The sequence below is a fragment of the Varanus komodoensis genome, unplaced genomic scaffold (genome assembly GCF_004798865.1).
Source record: "Varanus komodoensis strain SLA01 unplaced genomic scaffold, ASM479886v1 scaffold56, whole genome shotgun sequence".
Taxonomy (NCBI): Eukaryota; Metazoa; Chordata; class Lepidosauria; order Squamata; family Varanidae; genus Varanus; species Varanus komodoensis.
The window spans coordinates 4,843,049-4,863,346 of NW_025336169.1; the positions used below are offsets into that span (position 1 = coordinate 4,843,049).

General features: G+C 51.1%; 1 protein-coding gene across 6 annotated transcripts in view; it reads right to left on the bottom strand.

The window, feature by feature from the left end:
- PES1 (pescadillo ribosomal biogenesis factor 1) overlaps positions 1–18,130 on the bottom strand; it is a 44,955-nt gene extending 26,825 nt beyond the window's left edge. For 2 of the 6 annotated variants that reach the window (XR_006416540.1, XR_006416541.1), the window contains exons 1-14: positions 18,053–18,112; positions 16,453–16,532; positions 14,399–14,552; positions 13,788–13,897; positions 10,361–10,532; positions 10,071–10,160; positions 6,965–7,081; positions 6,058–6,135; positions 5,688–5,777; positions 4,446–4,576; positions 3,354–3,506; positions 2,608–2,792; positions 2,245–2,402; positions 1,426–1,590 (exon numbers count right to left, since the gene is read on the bottom strand). Coding sequence is in view for 4 of the 6 variants with exons in the window: in XM_044448897.1 (XP_044304832.1) it covers positions 1,426–1,590; positions 2,245–2,402; positions 2,608–2,792; positions 3,354–3,506; positions 4,446–4,576; positions 5,688–5,777; positions 6,058–6,135; positions 6,965–7,081; positions 10,071–10,160; positions 10,361–10,532; positions 13,788–13,897; positions 14,399–14,552; positions 16,453–16,532; positions 18,053–18,076 (1,707 nt within the window). In the remaining 2 variants the exon portion in view is untranslated. Of the gene's footprint in view, positions 1–1,425; positions 1,591–2,244; positions 2,403–2,607; positions 2,793–3,353; positions 3,507–4,445; positions 4,577–5,687; positions 5,778–6,057; positions 6,136–6,964; positions 7,082–10,070; positions 10,161–10,360; positions 10,533–13,787; positions 13,898–14,398; positions 14,553–16,452; positions 16,533–17,558; positions 17,731–18,052 lie in introns of those variants that run through there. The other 4 variants (XM_044448897.1, XM_044448900.1, XM_044448898.1 and 1 more) reach the window with 4 other exon arrangements.
- Between the last annotated feature and the right edge of the window lie 2,168 nt (positions 18,131–20,298).

The following is a 20,298-nucleotide window of genomic DNA, read 5'->3' on the forward strand; positions in this document are numbered from 1 at the left end:
GGAGTAAGGGGGAGCTCCCCCCACCCTCAAAGACATTTAGTGGGCTAATTTTGGCTGCCTAAGTCTCCCCTCCACCAGTCCTGAAAATAAGAGGCTGCAGCACTGCCTTGATTAAACACAAGTCTGTGGTGCCTGGCTCCTACACTCTTACCCTTGTCCCAGAGATGCTCTGCTATCTTTGAAGCCTCACAGCCAGCACGGAAAGAAACGCACTTGCAAGAGTGCAAGGGAAGCCCTCCAAAGGCAGAACCCCAGCTCCGACCTCCATACGCCTCTTCCAAGTTCACAGTGGGGGCCCCACATTTTCCTATGGCTTGCCAGACAGCATCTGTTGTTATTTGCAAAGACATGTCCAACCCATCGCAACCCCATGGACAACATTCCTCCAGGCCTTCCGGTCCTCCACCATCCCCCAGAGTCCACTTAAGCTCACACCCACTGCTCCACTGACTCCATCCAGCCACCTCATCCTCTGCTGTCCCCTTCTTCTTTTGGCATCTATTGTTCCCAGCATCAGGCTCTTCTCCAGGGAGTCCTTCCTTCTCATTATGTGGCCAAAGCATTTGAGTTTCATCTTCAATATCTGGCCTTCTAAAGAGCAGTCAGGATTGATCTCCTTTAGGACTGACCGGTTTGATCGCCTTGCGGTCCAAGGGACTCGCAGGAGTGTCCTCCAGCACCACAATTCAAAGGCCTCAATCCTTTGGCGCTCAGCCTTCCTTATGGTCCAGCTTTCACAGCCATACATTGCAACTGGGAAAACCATAGCCTTGACACTACGCACTTTTGTTGGCCGGGTGATGTCTCTGCTTTTTAGTATGCTGTCTAGATTTGCCTTAGCTTTCCTCCCCAGGAGCAAGTGTCTTTTAATTTCTTGGCTGCAGTCCCCATCTATGGTGATCTTGGAGCCCAGAAAAATAGACAGCATCTACCAGCCATAAAATTGCCCCCTTATGCATTTTAAAGTACAGTTTTATATTTTCTCTACATTTTTCTTTAAATTTGGAAGCGGATTTTAATGTATGCAAACTGCCCTGGTAGCTAACTTATTTATTGGTAAAATAAATTTATATCACCAACGGATAGCATTCGTAAATCAAAATGCTATTAAAGGCACGGGAGACAGTTAAAAGGAAAAAAACAGTTACTCTATCATATAGCCCCCCTGGGTCTTGCAAAGTTTTCAGGCTCCAAAATAATGAAAATTGCACACAAGCAGCACGGGAAGGAGGCAAGGAGGTGAATGGGGCTCCAGCAGATGCAGCTTTGAGTTCCTACCTGGCCATGAAGCTCATTAAGTGATTCATTAGTTACTCATTGGCTGAACCTCCCTCACAAAGTTGCTGTTGTGAGAATAAAGTGGAACTAAGTAAGCATCCATGGGTTCCTCATGAGAGAGCAGGATAAAATTAACGACAACAATACCTCTCGGATTTTGCGCTTCTTTCCAAACATGATCTTCTGGTAAAGATACTTCTCCCGTTTCTTCATCATCATGATGGCCAAGCGCTTCTCCTCACTCTGCTGCTCTTGCATGAGACGCTGTTTGTCCTCTGCCAGGACCTTGCCGGCTGTCACCTTCACGAGCAGCTTTTGAGAAAAGAGGAGGCGGTGAGCTCAAGCAGCCAGCTTAAACAGGTTTTGTTTAAACGAAAGTTAAGACTTCCGGGCAGGCTCTGTGGCAAACACAGCAGAAAGTTAGGGAAAGATCGCAGGGCAGCCCTGGGACTGGCACCAGCTGCTTTCCAAAGGCACTAAGAGGACATGTCGAAGGAGAGTTTAAGAACAAGAGTGTGCGCTGCACATGGGGGTGACAGAACCCATAAACAGAACCCAGAACAGAACCCATAAACACCCATTGTTTTCATCCCTTCTCTAACTGTGCCCAGACTGCTGGCTCACGCTGTGAGCTGGACTAGGTTTCAACATATCAGGTTCCAAAGAAACACACTGCAGAAGTTTCTGCTGATGTCCAAGCCTCCCCAAAGAGGGGACAGGCAGAAGGGCCCCCCTGCGTGAGCTGCTCTAGGCCTAGAAAGAGGAAGGAAGCAGCTAAGGTCTTGGAAGGGGGCAGGAAGCAGCCATGCAGCAGGGAAATCTGGCAACTGTGCAGGGCAGAACAAAAGCAGGAAGGAGACTGGGGGAGAGAAGGAGCAAAGGAGAAACATCCCGTTATTTACTCCAGATGCAAAGATGGCTAACCCTAGTGGTTGGTTTTGGCTGATGAGCACACTTCCCACGTACCTCGCCTTGGGACCTCTGTGCCTCCATCTTCTTCAGCCTTTCCTCCTCTTCCTTGTCAGTCTCCTCCTCTTCCTCCTCCTCCTCTCTGTCCTCCTCAGAGCCTTCAGCTGCATCTTCATCCTCTTCACTCTCCTCCTCGTCTCCTGAGCCAATCTCTTCTGCAGAAATGAAGTTACATTGTGAGCTATCAACTCTGTGTTCACAAAGCAGGTTGGAGGAGGAAACCCCTCCCTCGCTGAAGCCTAAAATCTGCGCAGGATTTTAGGGCTTGGCACCAGCCAGGCCACACAGAGTAGCCTAGATGCCCCTGTAAACCGCCCTGGGAGCTCATTTTTGGAAGCGAACTGAATGAAGCCTGAGCACCTAGTTTTTCACCTCGCTGCAAGGCGAGCAACTTCAGCTTCTCCGGTGGGATGTAATCGCCCTCCTTCTCTGCTACAAATGGGGAGAGGTGAGGTGGCAGCAGGACGCCAGGGAAGTAATCTGCCACGGGGAGGCACAGCTTGTTATTGACCGAGTCAAAGACCCACTGCGGCTGGAGGTAGTACCTGGGGTAGAAAGAAAGCCAGGGAATCAGAATTCATGGAAAGGGAGAGTGGGAAAAGGCAGACATGCCTGCCTACAGCTCCACTCCAGCACACCCAAAAGGATCAGCTCCCTTCCTTTGTTAGGTTATCCTTCCATTTTATTTTACTCCTATCTTGCTCAATAGCTGAAGCTCTCTGGGCAGTTTACAAGACCTCAGAGTCCCACAAAAACCCTGTGAGAGACAAATGACTACATTTTACTGCAGAAATGTAAAGGCCTTCTTCCTTGCTCTGCTTAGGCACGCCTCGCCTCGAGGTGGCCTTCCGAGGAAGGACTCAGAAGGGTCCAGGCACATGCAGGTGAGAGGCCTCCTGTCTCAAGCCATGCAGACCTCCCCAGTGGTAAGGGCTGTTTTGATGGTGAACAGACTGTCCAGAAGTGGCAGGCCCCTGGTTGCAGGAGAGTCATCGTCAGCCACACCAGAGTCAAAGATTCCTGTACGGAACTGAATAATCTACGCGAGCCCCTGCAGCCTAAAATTATTTGATGCTATAGTATCATTTCAAGCAATAGGCACCTACCTGCCGATGACTGGTTTCTCCAAGACAGGCCGGTCAACAATTTGGTGGGTGATGGCTGGGTCTGTCACATCATAGGTTGCGCCGATGTAAACAGACTTGTCCCAGGAAACTTCTCCCCCAAAGCACCTGCCAAAGCCAACAGGGCTTCCTGAACTGGTTGAGCAGGTAACAAGAATCAGATCCAGTAACAAATTCTAGCTTGAAATAAGGGGATATTGAACAAGGATGGACCAAAGGATCCGTTTCCCATCTTGTTCTCATCACAGGCCCCGCCTCCCAATGGCAACTGCGGACGCTGCCTCAGCCCTGAGCCCCCTGCACCTGACCCCAGGCCTTGACCAAAGCTCAAAGGCACAAGGGAGGGGGAAGGCCTATTTTCTGCGCTCAGGTTTTCTGACATGCATGGAAAGCAAACATTCAACATGCAAACTGAAATGGTTAAACCAGGGGGTGGGGAACGCCACCCCCCCATTTGAACCCCCCCTGCTTAAAATCTGCCTCTTAGCTCATTCTGAGAAGAAAATCAGAACAAGAGAGTCACAGAACTGCTTTTGCAGTCACAGAAACATCCTCAGAGGCACTGTTTCCTATTTCTGTTTGTTTACATTTCTCTTTGCCTGACTTGACTTCCTCAAAATAAAGATTGTAAATATGTGCTTTAAGTGACATCTTCCTGCTGAGTCAGGAAGTGAGGGAGGGAACTTAGAACACAGCATGGCTGGGACTGGAATAATGGGCTGCTTTGTACTATGCAGAATTTCAACAGCATAAATTTAAAGAAACGCTACTTCACTCTCAGATGGGCCCAAAATTTTATGTGCAGCTCCAGTTACTGGTGACATGCAAAAGAGGTAGGTTTAGCTCTTCATCAAGATCCTCAAGCCTGGAATGAGACAAGGCTTAGTCCTGCAGGCACAAGCTAAGGCCCTTGCAAGGAGACGGCTTCTGCACCCTCTCTAAATAAAGCACGCTAGCTGTTCCTGAAAGACCCCCACCCCACAATGCAGCCAAGCTCCCGGGGTCTGGAGCAGCCCTTGCATGCTACTTAGAACCTGTGGCCCGAGAAGAGGGCCAAGCCAAAGCAGCCCGTACCGGATAACAAAAGCCAGAGGCTCCCGGGGCACCTCTCTGTTGAGAAAGAAGCGCAGTCCTTCGAAGAGCTTCTTCTGCTTCTCCAGGGCTTCCTGCTCCTTCTGCCGGGCCTCCTCTTGCTCTGTGCTCTCCTGGCGGAGCAAAAGGCAATGTGAGGCTCCTCTGCCAGGTTTCTATAGGGGATCCTTTTCATGCTAGAATCTGGCGGGACTGTGAAGGTCTCAGACCCTGAGTTTAGAAAGGAATCACTGCAGCTTGTAGAAGCCCAGCCTAAGAGGAGCGGTGAGCTTCAGGAACCAGCAACATCGCTCTGCAGCATGGATTAAACCCCAAGCAGAAGCAGTCCCTGGTTTTCCCACCCTGCCTTTTACAGGAACACAGGAAAAAGAAAAGGGGACACCCCCCTTCCCTGTTGCCCTGATGTCTTTGGAAACAACGTCTCAGGGCACAAAGCTGGTGCGCTGCAGGAAAGCTGGTTGTCCCACAGGCTACTAGAATGAACTGTAGTTCTGAGAAGAATAGGATCTCCCAAGCCAAGGTGGATGGGAATTTTGTCTGATGTCATCCTGCCACCACTCACAAAGCACATTTCCAGGATGGAAAGAACTTCGAGGTTGAAAGCATTCAAATATGAGAGAAAACAGTCAGACACCCAGGCAAGGGCTTGAGCGCTTAGCTCTTAAAAATCCCAACCGGGACGCCAGTGGATTCAACCATGCTTGTGGTGCTGAGTTTGGCTTGTCACCTGTGCTGCACACCTCTATGTTGCTGTGACTCCAAGCCCCCCACCCCGATGCTGATTAGGCTTATTTAACTTTTTTGGTCCTCCAAGATGCACCCAGAAGCTCGAGCCCTTTTTCTTGATAGTCAGCCTGGTGGCTGAGTCCCTTGAGATGCGAATTTTGACACAGGAAAATGAGTTCAGCTACTAGGCATTTTTGCATGGACAACCAACGCCAGGAATAGCAGCTCTCACATGATCTTTTAATTCGTCTGAGGGACCCTGGAAAGACCTCCCTCACCTCCAGCAACTGCTCCAAGCTAAGCCACCTGCTTCAGGCCTTCCCTTCTCAATCTCTCCACGGCAGACTGGAAGTGTGGCACACCGGGAGTTCCCAAGAAAGGCCAGCCCTCCCTTATGAACACCGGAGAGCCTTTTTAGGGGGCGCCCCACACAAGTGTGCTAAACAGGGGTGGGGCCCTGCTCCCCTCTCATCTCTGGGGCTCCACACGGATACTTACTCCCTCGGCTGGGAACTCATCCACTTCTACTTCGTCCTCTGGGTTTGGAGCAGCCACTCGTGCCAAGCTGGCACTGAGGGCTGACAGTTTCTGAAGGAAAAGGAAGGTGAGCGATTAAGGGAGAGTTCGTTGTTCGGGGCTAACCAGAAGGACCTCCCCCACCCCAGTGTTCCCCACATGGTTTGGCCCTCGGCTTCCATGAGCCCCAGACAGCATGATCAATGGCTGGGAATGCTTAGAGCTGTAGTCCAAAGCTTCTGGAGGGCACCAGGGTGGGCGAAGGCTGAACTCAAGCGAACTGAGCAGAAGGACGCTGCCCAGGGGCCTGAACGCTGGCAGCACTGGGAAGTCTGGGCTCCAGCACTCTCACCTCCATGGAGCTCTCAGAGTCCAAGGCGTAGGATTCAGCCTCCGCTAGCTTCACATCTGCAGGAGCTTGGCCTTCAAGCTGAAGGAAGACAATAATGGAGACGGCGCAGCTCGCTCAGGCGCAGCTTGACAAGAGAACATTCAACCCTGCTACAGGCACATGGATCCAGATGCCCCCTTCTCACTCTCCTTTGGCGCAGCCCGCTCCTCTTTCACGCCTTCCGGACAAGTCAAATCTTCACACCCCATCAAGATTAGGAACACTGAAGGACACCTTAGGGACTGCCGTTTTCCAACAGGATGCAGCCCACCCACCCCATTCTCCACCTGTGCTTCTCCTGGTGGCATCAAGTTCCTGGTTTTCTGAGATGAGGGGCCCTTGAGTGGCTTCCAGGCTGCAGAAAACTCCCCCTGAGGGGGCTACTGGCCCGCTCCTTATTGGCATCTCCTGAACTCAAGAGTGGGCAACTTGCAGGCCATGTGGCTGCTTCTGTGGACCCTCTGCCACAGTTTCTGAAATCTGCGATAGCAGCAGAAATCATGGCCCTTTTCCAAGGACATGAGGCTTGTGGGGAACACACGCCTGGTCCATGAGTGGATACCTGCTCCCAGAAGCACAATTCTGCATCCAGATGAGGCACGTGCACCCCACACCTCATTCCCCAGGAAAACGGCCGCGGTGCCTGCTGCCATGGCATCTCTGGCGGTGGCAATTCCAACAGTCACGGGGTGGGGTGAGGCCTCCAGCAGGTTCTGGGGAGGTGGCAGAGCCAGAGCGTGTCACAGGAAACCTGCCACCTCAACTACTAGCGCCCCTCCAGTTCTCCAGTCCTCTTAACCTCACCCATTTCTTTTCTAGAGGAAGGATCCCACCCACATTGCTGGCTGGCCCTGCCCACTCCACTCACCTTTGGAGGGTAGTGCAAATTGAGGGACTGGTAGAGGCGAAAGTTGACAAAGCCAAGGAGAGTGGTGTAGAACTCGGTGAAAGTAGCCATCACCCTGTAATCCACATCAGTCGGGTGCTGGAAGAAGTCCGTGAAGGGGATTAGGCAGCAGGATCACACACCATTTGCTTTTGTCTATGAACTCCTAATTCTGCTTCTAGGTTCCCAAACTCAGTTCAAGGGGCTGACTTCAACCTGTAAAGTGTTGGTCAGCTCAGGACTGGAGTCCTGCTGGAATGCCTCCTCCAGCATGATCCTACCCCCACGTCACGGCTGTCGTCTACAGCCCCTCTCCCAGTGCTTTCTCCAAGGGAGGCTGAGAAGATGGCGGTAAGGAAGAGGGCCTTTGGGGTGGTGCCCCCAATGAGGTAAAGATCTCCCCAGAGAGGCCTGGGCTGGCGCCAACACTGTTACCTTTTTGGTGCCCTGTAACTTCTCCTCCTTTTGGCACTTGACAGCATATAGTAAGTTTTACTCTTGTTGACTGTTTACAGTATTTTTAGATAGATTTGTATCCCTGTGCTACATTTTTATATGAAGGGCTTTTACAACATACTTTAAGGTTTTAGTTTTTGAAAAATAAAGCCAATTGCTTTGGCTACTGGGCAGTATAGAATTGCAATAAAGGAATCAAAGGAATGTATTATGCATCCTTGTGCAGATTTTAAATATCTGTTTCTCAACTTGCACTGTGCAAATTCCCCAAGGGAAACTGCATGTTCAAAGGCTGCATGCCTCCAAATAGGAGCTGCTGGCAGCAACCACAACAGAGAGCCGCTTGTCAAGCTGGTAATGTAGGGCCAGTTGTCTGATTTAGAAGAATGCACTTCCCACATTCCTAAGACTAATTCTTGAAATACTCTGCATCGCTTCTGACAACATTATGAACCTACATGAATATTCTGATCAACATCCGGGGTCCTCCTCTCAGATCCTCTTCCAAGGAGGATTCGAGAGAAGGCAAAAAGGGGGGTGGCCTTCTTGGTGGTAGCCCCACCTCTTCCCTGGCTGTGGATTGTTCCCCTCACTGAGGACCACTTGCGACCCATGTTGTCATTGTTTCAGCACCAAGACAAGACTTTCCTCCCAGGCGTTTGATGGCACATGACAAGGCTCGGAACGTCAGTTCTTTCACTGGAACCCAGTACTCTACTAACTGCTTTTAGTTGTTTTAAATTATTTTAGTTTGTTATATTTGAAAGATTTTATATCATGCTTTCAGAGTACTGCATTTTGGGTTGTATTATTTCCGAGCCACCTAGAAAGCTTTCCAAATGACTGGCATAGAAAAGAATTCAATGCACGGATTTTATGCTTACTGTCCTAAGCATGTGCACAGCTGATGAAGAACTTCATTTCTATACTGTCAACATTTTTGGGGCAGTTTACAACAATTCGATCCATGCTTATGGCACAAGAAAAAAGGCACTGCTAATCAGTGCAACAATCAGCTCCCAGGGTGTATTTCCTCCCTTAGATCAGAGACCTGAAGCTTTGCTACTGGTCTTAAAAAACGCACCTGCCCAGCTCAGGGGCCTGCCTGTTGGCATGCAGCTGTTCTGATCATCTGCACACACACTCACACGCTGCTGCCCATAGTGTGCCAACTTCAGAAACGGATGTGGCTGCTCTGTATAGAGCCAGGCGGCCAAGCAATCTAGCCCTGCACAGCCGGCACACACAGGTTGTGGTTCTTCCCAGCGTAGGCCAGGCTTCCCCAGTATGGCACCCTCCAGCTGTGTCAGGCTGCCCTCTTCCTTCCCGACCACCCATGAGCGAAGGCTAAGCTCAGCGATGTGAGTGTGGCAAAACTTTCTGGATCAACATTTTCTTCTGGAAGGTTCCTCCCTGCTCTGAATTGCTGGGCTGAGCAACTGACTGAGCACGTGCACGAGACATGTGTTTCGTAAACAAACTAAAAAGCATCTTATCAGTAAGGCTTCTGCAGTAGCCAGAAGCAGCTGAAGCGAAATGTTTGATGGGGCCAAAGGATGACATCCACAGCATCTCCTCAGTGCAGATAAAATGCTAATCTCTCACTGGCTAAGGAGCATCTCGGCCCTGTTACTCTAATCCTTCAGCCGGCAGTGCATGTACTGGACTTTCCACACGGGGCTTTGCCACTGAGCCTCCGTCGCTTCCAGTGGTGCTCCGAAAGTAGTAAAAACCAGCTCATCTGGTTGGCAGCTGCACCCTTCCTCGCGTGGGGGCTGTTTGTCAAGTAACTATTAACAAGCTCGGGGTGGTACGTGACTTGAGAAACAGTAGGACAGGAAAAGCAAGCAGAAAGTTATGCACAGGATCATGTGGAACATCTCTGCCCAGGGAAGCGCTGCCTAGCACCTTGCAGAGATGCAGCTGCACGGCTGGGGGTCAATCATTAATGAGGTCGCGGTCACCTTGGTTTTAAAGAGGTTAATGATTTTCAACCCCAGTCTCTCTGCTGGCAAGTGCAGCAGGCCAACACGACCAGGCAGCCACGTCCCGCCCATGCAAAACAAGAATGAGGGCTGTGCCTCGAGCCACGGCCACAGGGTTGCAGGGAGCAGTGGCGGCAGTGCCAGGCCCTCTTCCTGCAGGAGCGGCCCTCCTGCCCGCCGGCAGTGAATGAAATCCGCCTCCGATGGAGGAAGGGCTTTCGGAACGACCATGCGGGACCAGCACAAGTGCTCACTGCCTTTCTACACTGTCCAACAGCCAAAACTTGGGGGCAGTTTGCAACCTTTCCCCGGATCACACCAGCACAGGGGCACTGAAGCCTGAATTTATTTTTGGAGACGTTCTCAGGAGACAAATTCTGGGGGGGCTGCAGCCGAAGGCAAAGGAGATGAAGTAAAGATGCACTGGTGCATGTTAGCTTCAGGTTCTTATGACATAGCTTAAGGCACTAAAGCATTTCCACCTTTTAAAATGGGAATAAATGGGGCAAAAGCCAGGAAGCGATCCGTGAGCTGGAGAGCAGGACTGGAGCCAGGGAAGGGAGAGCCCCTGTGGTGCAGAGGAGAAGGGTGCTGGACTGGGTCTAGCCCCCGCCCAGGCCCGGCGCCGAGAAACAGCTGGTACTCACGTTGTGCGAAAAGGCGTACGGCACTATCCAGGTGACAAGCTGCCCCATCACTTCGGCCTGGTAGTAGATGCCCTTAATGGACAGGAACACCTGGCAGGACAGCAGAGTGAGCGCTCAGCCACACAGAGGACTACCGAGAAGTCAGATGCCGTGGGCAGGCGCACAATGACCAGCGGCTTCCCAGGCTGCGTCCGCTCTTAGGAGACCCCCTCAACGCGTGTGGATCAGCCATAAGGAAAGGACTGCCTCCTGCGGCCGCCACCGCGCCCTCTGGGCCTTTCCGGGCTCACCTTGCGCAGAGCGCGCGAAGCGATGACGTAGTTGAGGAACTCCACTGTGAGCCGGTGGCAGAGCTGGATCATCTGGACGTGGCACTTGCCGGTGCGTGGAAAGGTGGCAAAGAGGAAGCACATCGAGAGCGCATCGTCCAGATCCCGCAAGGCATCAACGAAGGTGGGGTATCTGCAGAGGGAGAGGGAGAGGAAGACGGGGTCCCTGCTAGCGGAGCTTTTGCACATCCTGTGCAAGCACCTCACCAGCCTCGTCTGAGGCAGGGAGCTGCTTTCAGGCTGAGATCCCAGTTCCGTTTCAGAGAAGCTCCCGAGACCGGATCCCAGGGCTGGGCTGGGTCGAAGGCGACAGGGAAGGCCAAGCTTAGAAGGCTCCCCTGCGCACTGTCGCTTCAAACGTTTGTGCCTGTGACGGAGCTACTTGGCCCTTTCAAAATAGGGGGAAACTGCAGAAATGCCAGGCAGCCACTGAGCTGGGGAAAATGGGGAGTGGGGAATAGAGGATATGACCCTCTGGGGAATTCTGGGGGCTGGATTTAGCCCCAGGCTACCCCACCTGCCTCACGAGGCCACACGTGGCTCCTGCTCACTCTAAATGCAAATCCCTGGCTTCAGATGTGATCTTTGTCTCGCGCAACAAGAGGCAGAGCTAGTGCATTCATGCTCGCACGAGTGTTTTCTCCTAGCCGGTTCTGCCAGCTCCCATCTTCTCTCCCAGCTACTCCTCCCTCTCACTGCCTTCCTTTTCAGACTACAAAGACTTTTCAATAGTAAATATGGCAAAACTGCAGAACAATTTTGCCCTTGCTGCTCCTGGCTGTGCAGATGGAGTCTTATCATCCATAAAAGTTGAATGTTTGCTTCCACACTACAAGTGCAGCCTTCCTTCCCAACCTACTCCATTCCCCTCCAGGCACAGCTTTTCCCGCTCAGCACTGAAGCAGGAAGGCTTGGCCCAGCGGGAATGAGGAAGTCAGAGCAGGCGGAGGCCGTTCCGTGCAGCAGCGGTTGCCTCTTTGTCCAGCTCCCCTGCGCACTCACTGGGTGGCGGGCAGGGCAAGGCTTCGTGGGCCAGGCCGGTGTTCCAGGGAGGCCCCAGGCTGGGGGCTGCGTGGTCCGCACTTCTCCCGTGAGACAGGACAGGAGGGGTCGCTGCAGCTGGGAAGCAGCCTGTGTCGCTCCTCTGACTGGAATGGCTTGGAAACATTTTGCTTGTAAAAGCCCTGCAGAGTGGGGGCTCATCGTGGCTTGCTCCCCATTCCGGGGCTGTGGTGGGCTGCTTCCCAGATCTGTTCCCCGGTGGAAGAGATCACCTCCCCCAGCAGTCCGTGGGAACAGCCCCCTCTTTTTCTTGCCCCAGGAAAGGATGGGGCAAGGTGCCCTGCCCCAACAAGCATAGCTGGTGACACAGGAAGAAACTGTTTCAAGCAACCATAAAACAATAAAAAAAGATAAACAAATCAAGAGCAGCCCTTTGACCATCAAGGCGATAATTACACTAAGAAAGGAATTGTGTGCACTGCATTGGAAAACTGGCCTGAGGATTAGAAAAAGGGTGGAGGAGCAGAGACACGAGAGGGGGGTACAATATCCCGGAGCCGCAGCGGAGAGTGGGTCCGGCTGGCAGCCTGGGAGAGTGCTCCAGCGTGCCCCACGCTGCTCCAGCTGACAAGCACAAAGGCAGCAAGGACAGGCAGGGTTTGCTGGGGGGAGTTCCTCAGCTCAAGCTCAAGAGGCTCAGCGTGTCAATTCAACGGGGGGGGGGGGTCACATGGGAGGGTCTCTGGGCAGGAGAAACAGAGGAGAATGGGATGGCCACCCCAGAGGAGTGGTCCTTGTGCTTGGGCCCACAAAGTGTTCTTTTTCATTAACTTAGTCCTAAAGCCATCTTAAAATTAATTCTCCCTCATTAATTCAATATATTAATTGTGTATATTAAATTAAATGAACATATTGTGAACCCTTTAATTTAGGATACGGAAATGCAATTCATTGTGTGGCCCCCGAGTTCTGCTGAAGCCCCCATGTGGCCCTCCAGGTACAAAAAGTTGGACCACCCGGGTCCAACTTAAGGAACATGGAAGCAATTCATTCAGCAGGTTTCCAAAATGTGTATACTATTCCAGTGAGATAAGTTTGTGTTGAAAATAACATTTAAACCACACGAAGCGCATTTTATCCCTCCCCCACCATTCCATTAGTTATTTGTTTTGTATTTCTGTTGGCAACTGGGGAAAAAAGACTTTACTACACCCTTATATGGAGTAAGATGACGTACATTTTGGCACCTTCCTACTGGGACATCCATAAAACTGGAAAACTCAGAGAGGGGCCTGATGCAGAGCTGGAGCAGGGCTGGAGGCGCCCTTCACCTCCTTGCTCCCACTCCACGTTTTTGCCAGACGGGCCGTGGGGCTCATGGTGCCGGCTGCAAAGGAGTGGCGCGTGCATCCATCAGACCTCCAGTTCCCAGTTCCGACCTTGGAGCTGGGAATCTCGACCATCTTGTGGCCCTTCAGGCAATGTCTGAAAGCCACAGGAGCGCTCCCTTCATAAACACAGTTAATGTAGATTGCCACGATTGGTGTCTCCTCTAAACACACAGGGAGACTTCCTGAAGGAGGGGCTTTCCCCTTTGGGAAATGCCCCCCACCCCGTGCATGCAGGATGATGGAAATGAGTGTGCGAGCGTGGAGCCAGCACGGCGCCTCTTCCTCCCAATTAATGTGTGCTGCTCCCAAAAGTCTTAAGCTGAACAAGCTTTTATTTTTAAACGTGCTGGGTCTGACTTTGATTTAGGGAGTGATTTCTGGGAAACCCACATCACTGCCTCAGTCTGGATGAATTAAGAAACCCAACACCGACAAAAGGGGTTTTGGGGGTTATGCATCAGGAAAAACGTCCACCCAAAATACAGAAATCTCATTTTTGCTTCCTTATGCAACATATTCACACCTATCAGAAGAGCTCTGCTTGTCTTCCAATCTCAGTTCTGCAGCTGTAAAATGGGAACAGGAGGTGGGGATTGGGCTGGGTGCCTGATGCCCAGCATGCGCACAAGAGGGACCATACTAAAAAAATAATAATAGTGAAAAATAATGGCTCGATACCGACCCATGCTACCTGTTTCCAAAATACCTAGAGCATGAAAATAGTGACAAGAAGAAACTACAGTACCTCTCTATTCATTTGGTAGTTTCATGCTCCTATACTTGCCATGCTGGTTTTTAGGGACGGGGGCAGGCAGAAAGGACTGGCGGCAAAGTCAGTGCTTTTGGTTTCTTCTGCTTGCAGAGGGTGCTGAGAGCGCTGTGAGCCACATGAAGGCGCAGGAACCCCACTCCCTGGCCTCCTGCTGGGCACTCCTGCACTCTGCAACTTCAAGATGCTCACTGGATGAAATTCTTCCAGGTCCTCCATTTCTTACCTCTCCTTGACAATGTGGTCCAATCTGTAGGCGGGCTTGTTGTCTTTCAGCCGTTCCACTGTGTTCCATTCGCTCTTCCCGTAGGCCTTGCGCAACTTGCGAACAAACACCTTGGAAAGAGGAAGGGTCTGCTGTCATCATGTCCCCGAGCTCCTTGCTGACCAGCCTCTAATTCCATGACCCAGTTCACTTCCCCCCCAATATTCCAGGAGACCCTCCCACTTTCGCCATGAGGACATGGCATCCAGCCCACTGTGGATGTTACTGGGCTGATGCCAGCTTCCCAACAAGACATGCCAAGCAGTTAACTAACATTGCATTGAATGAGCCTTACCTGACGCAGCCACGCCATATGCCACATTAGCATCCCTCCAGCCATGAATAGCTATTTGTCAAATTTGTACGGCATAAAAGCCACCCACCAGGATTATGCTCTCTGGGCAACTATAATATAAATATTAATGCTGGCATGCAGGTGATGGTGAAAAAGCAGCAGATCCCGAGGGACAAGGGTGATTGCTCCCTCTCCAGCAACAGCCCTCCAATCCTCCCATGCAGAGGGATTTATCTGCTGCTACAGAAGGGGACTGAGTTCCCCAGGATCACGATACCTTATATTCCCGGAACTTGTTGACAATGGGCTCATGAAGGAGAAATTTTATGTCTTTCAAGAGATAGAAAGTCCGAGCTGCAGTGGACCCTTTGTTCACTTTCTTCTTGTGCTTGGGCTCATGGGGGTAGATCCCCTTCAGGATGCAAAGTCGCCTGGAAAAGACAAACACAGAAGAAAGCGGCTTAGCTTGTCCTTCAAGGTTCCAAGGGGCTTCAAGTTCAGGCCGGAAGCAGCAGAGTTGTTCCTTCCCAATCTGCCACATGCCACCAGCTGCTGCCAGTCCTTCGCAGGACTGAGATACAATCTGCTCGGCCTCATTACAGGGGCAAGCAGAAGGTGGATGGGGATCCACTTCTCAATCGCACAAAGTGCCAGTTCCCCTCTCATGAGCACTGAGTGGCCTCATCCTACGTATTGCATCCAATTCTGGGCACCTCGGCTGAGGAAAGATGCAGACGAGCCGGGAAGGGCCCAGAGGAGGCAACAAGGATGATCTGGGGACTGGAAACAAAGTCCTGTGCAGAGAGATGGAAAGAACTGGGCCTGTTTAGCCTTGAGAAGGCCGGGGGGGGGGGGGGGGGAAGGGATGAAAGCACTCTCTAAGTACTTGAAAGGCTGTCATACATAGGAGCGCCAGGATCTCTTCTCAATCAACCCAGAGTGCAGGACACAGAATCACAGGCTCTGGATTTGCTTCCTTTTAGGTAGTTATTAGACCAGAAAAAATCATACTAAAATAATCTTTAATAATCACTGATACACAGTCTTCTATTATTTACCTACTTCATGGAAGTGATAGTGTAAATGGATTCTTTGCACCCTTTTGACAGCTTAAAGTCTGGAATTACAATACGAGAAGGGCAAACATTGACTGCAATGGATTGAGACCCTTACAATGCTTTTGATATACTAAAGGGTGCATTAGAGACACCACCCCGAAATGGATACTTATTTGGATATCTGGTCTGCTTTTGCAGAAGTTCATGTGTTATGGCTAGAAACTGCGTGTCCTTCATACAAATTCATGTACGTATATTGAGTTGCTCCTCTCCCAGCCGCCGCAATCTTCATCTGTAAGAGGGGGGCACGAACAGGATGCTTTTGGCAAGGGCTTTGCCCAGCCTATTAGCCCGTTTTAGGACTTCGCTACAGGAATCCCTCTTTCCACATGCAGCTTTGTGTATGTGTCAGTGTTTCATGGGGTGCAGAACCCACCCCCGGGCTTGACCTGGGACAGCTCCACCGAAGCAAATCTAACCTAACCTAACCAGCAGCCTGAACTCGGGGCGCTCCACTTTATTATATCAAAGCCTCTCAAGTCCCAGCTTGAAACCACGCAGAACCAAGGACAGGTTTTGCCTCTGCTCAGCAGTGTCTTCAAAGCACACGCCTTTACTTTTGCCCACTTAAGTGAGTAGCCTCCATTCACACCTGGGGAAAAGAGCACATTTCTCCACTTCAGAAAGGAAGCACAGGTTATTGATGTAACGTTCTTACATGTGTTCCCATAAAGATGCCTACATGATGTAGCATTTCATGAAGTCAAGCATATTTTAATGTCCTGCTCCTCAATACTTTAGGGCAAATATGTGCAGTATAGGAGAACAAAAAAAGAGCATAAGATACTGATTAAGCCATCTCTTTTTATTAAAAAGGAAATAAACATGCACACGATATCACATTCTGGAACATCAATATATTTTCTGGCCCAGACAACTCCATGCAAGCAAGTCCATTCACACAGCAACATTTTCCAATGCAAATCTGCTGGGGAAACCAGCATCTCTACACTGAGAAGGACCCAGGGGAGTACGCGCCTGCGTATGTGCAGAGACCTACCACACCAGCCTTCCCGAAGCTGGCTCCCTCTGAATGTGTGAGACTGTGACTCCCATCGTGCCCAGGCAGCAGAGAATGGGAATGATGGGAGCTGCAGTCCAACACATCTGAAAGGCACTGGAATGGGAAGGCTGCGCTACCTGCACCGAGCATCACCACAGTGCACAAACTCTGTCACAAGCATGTTGTCCACTTCCGTAAAAACTTCCTTACCTGAAGTCAGCAAGGCTCAGTTGTAGCTTCTTCCGAGCTTTGTTTCTGGTGATATAGTTGGTAGCAGAACCCCTTTCATACTTTTTGGTGTGGGAAGGAACAAAAGAGACACAAACGTTAGTATCTGCCATTCCTCAAGTGAAACCCAAACAAAACCCACACATCAGCAGGCAGCTGAAGGATTCCCTGGAGTGCCTGAGGTCCCACCCATGAGGACTGCTGCGTACCTGCTTTAAGCTGTGAGCCATACAATTATTTCCAGATACATACCTAATAGACATTTTCTGTTACCTCCCCCCCCCCAGCAGCCTCTTAAAGAAAGCCTTCCCCAATCTTGTGCCTTTCAGATACATTTGGACTGCAACACTCAGGAGTTCCCAGCCCATGGGGAGATGGCCGCGATTGTGCTCGTGCAGGGGAGATGGGCGCAACTGCAATTGTGCCCGAGGGGAGACGGGAGCAATCACGATCGGGCGCGGGGGGGGGGGGGGTGATGGGCACGATCACAGGCACACTTGTGCAGGAAAGATGGGCACAAACGCGGGCGCGCTAGTGCAGGGAAGTATGGCCGCGATCACAATCGTGTTTGTGTGGCAACATGGCCATGATTGTGGTCATCACCCAATGCAGAGTTCGCAAACTGAGGCAATTTTTTTCTGAAATTTCTGTTCGTGACCTGATTTGGTCATGAACTGAGGCCTTCATGAGCCCAGGTACACTGTATGTGATCCTTTATGTAAGGCCATCTAAGCCAACAACTACCCCAGAAGCTTATGGCAATAAATCTTGTGAAAATGTAAAGAATGACTGGTAGACATGTCACCACTAGTAAAGGAGGTAACACACAGGCCACAAGGCTAGTAGCCACCAATCACCTCCTCCCTCATGAAACTGTCCAATCCCCTTTTAAAACCAGCCAGATTGGTGGTCATCCCCACTTCCCATAGCAGTGAATTCCATAGTTCTACTATACGCTGTGTTAAAAAGTCCTTCCTTTTGCCTGTCCTAAACCGCCCACCATTCAGCTTCATGGAATGACCCTGGGCTCAAGTGTTATGGAAAAGGGAGAGAATCCCTTCCTCTCTACCATGCATTATTTTAAGCACCTCTATCATGTCTCCTCCTATTCTCCAGTCTTCTAATCTGAACTGTCCCAGCTGTCGAAGTCGCTTCCCATTTCCGTTACTCTTCTGTTTGTTCCGACATGAATATGAAAACCCTGTGCGTGCTCAGACATATACGCACACCTTAGACGTGTTCACCCAGGCCCCTCCACAAAAGCCCAGCCTTCCCCAACAAGCCTGGGGGAGAATGGCACGATCCGAGGGGAGCCACTCAGACTTAGGGGGTGACGCAGTGCATGCGGGGGCAGTGCGAAAGGCTTCGGCTCGGGGAATCGAGGGCCTTCTGCCCGGTCTCCACGGGCGCAGGGTCGCCCTCTGAAAGGCCGTCTCAGAGAAGGCCCGTTCCCGAAGGGCCATCGCAGCCACTGCGGCCTTTCTCAGACAGCGCACGCCGAGAGCTGCCCCAGAGCCCGGGCGCCTACTCCCGCCAGTCGCTCCTGGAAGACCAAAGCGAGCCGCCGGAGCGTCCGCAGTACCTTCTTTTTCTCCAGGCCGCCCATCGTGGCCTCCGCAGCTGCCGCTTCCCCACCACGAGAACCACGTGCCGGCCCCGGGAGGAAGGACGCAATAGCCCCGCCCGGAACGCGTCCTCAGGACCCCAAGCGCGCTCCGCCCTCTGGGGGCGGCCACGCTGCTGCCTGAACGGCGCTGGAGCTACAGTCTCCGAATTTAGTAGGGGCGGGCGGGAACGGCCAAGCTGCTTTGTCAGGCAGGGAAATTCGCGCAGCGGCGGCCTTGCTGAGCAGGCAGAGCGTTAGTCACCTCAAAAAAAGAGTCCATATAACGAGAGGCTGACGGGCGCGGAGCATAGTGGGGGCTTGGATGACCATGATAGAGGCTGAAAGGGAGAACGTCCTCGTACGGCCAATGTTGAGCTTCATGTTTCTGTAGTTAGATGCGGGAAAAGTGTAGACTAACCCCAGCCCCGGACAAAGTGTCTGATGGGGTTTCCTTGTAGAACTGTCCAGGGATGTTCCTGCCAAACTCCTGTTCCCTGCAATGGGGTTCCATGTAGCTCAAGGCCACAATGTACAGGACCCTGAGCACAGTCGGGCAAGAGGAAAAAGGTGCAGCGCTTCCCTTGCAAGGAGTACAAACCGTGCTGCCTCCCTGCCTGCCTGCAAGCCCCTCTCTCTCACAGCCCTCGACAGCTTGCTTTTTGACAGCTGTCAACAGAAAGCAACCCCTTCTTTGGAGCTTCTCTGAGTCAATGCCAGGGGTTGGTACCTGCTGTACTTTCACTCTTGTGCAATTGCACACCTCAGTGTAGGGGTGCAAATGTGCAAAAATATTTGTGTGCATTGTGGGCACATGCCCACACACAGCTTACCTATCTCTGACAACCTCTTAAATATGCCACGTTGGCATTTTGAAGGGCTGTCAAAATGGAAACTGCATCCTGGCTGCTAAAACTGAGATGACCATTGCTCGTTCAATGTGGGGAAACCACAGCAAGTGGAAAGAGCTCACAGTTGCAGAGGGAACACTGGCAGTTGGCCTAAAGTGCTTGCACCTGGCGGTGGCAGCGGGCCAGGAGAGCTTGGCAAGAGTGTGAAGCAGTTTTTGCATTCCTACCAAAAAACTTGCTTATCACTTTCTTCCACACACAATGGGGATGGTGCCCGGGGTTCGGATGATGTGCCAACCCATTGCTGGTAGCTTTTCAGCATGGTGTGTTGCACACAAACAGCCAGTCTCTAGGAAAAGGTCCAAGTTTTCACAATGACTTATGAGCCGTGCTGTGTTGGTGCTCTGTGAGCCCAGCCTCAGCCAGAATTCTCCCCACCCGTGTCCCCAGCCTGCATAGTGGAGAAAACAGATCATATTTGCATTGGAGTTGGCATATTTTGCTGTGGGGTTTTTGGTTTGGTTTTTGTATTTTTTTTAAAAATTGGAGTAATGTTTTGCATGAGAACACCTGAGTCAGAGCATGAACTACTGGCTTAATGTTGCATCAGAGCCCTCCGATGTGTTGTATTACAACTCCTGTCCTGTGCCCAAGCAGCACTCCTAGTTGCTGGGCAGTGCTGGATGGAATGGTGGGCATGATAGTCGAACCATGCCCACCATTTTAGTCCATCTAAAAAGCTATAACACAAGAGGAAAAGGGGATGGGGTGGGAAGAGGAAAAAAGTATCCTTTGAGCATGGAAAGTAGAGCGGCCCTGGTTTTTCTTTCACCTTTCTCTGCTTTGGCCCACTGCAAATTCTGCATCATGTATCCACCTCTGCCATTACAATCTATGCCAAAAGTAGATGAATCCACAATGAATAAAAATTACAGACACTTACATACAGCATAAACACATCAAATAAAACTTGATATACTACTGAATTGTTGTTGTGTTTGCTTTTATGGTAACACTATGTTTTTGACACAAAAGGATACAGTTGTGTTGAATTGTGTTCTCGCCAGCGTTCAGGTGTTCTACAGCATATCATTGTTCAGCCACTTCTGGATCCCGTGCCACCTCTTTCAGCTGAGCAATGCTCTGGCCCACATGCCCTTCGGTGGAGCCCAACTCTTTGGCGAACTGCTTTTCTCTTGCCACTGAGCCTTCCAAGCACTTATTTTTATTTTTCAGCATATCATACCCTCTTGTGAAGCCATTGTGAGTAAACTGCACTGTGAAGACACATGAAAGGGTTTTTTTCTAACAGAGATATTATTATTTCTAAAAAGGAAAGGAAAAGAGAGGTGTGTGCATCAGGGACATGTGACC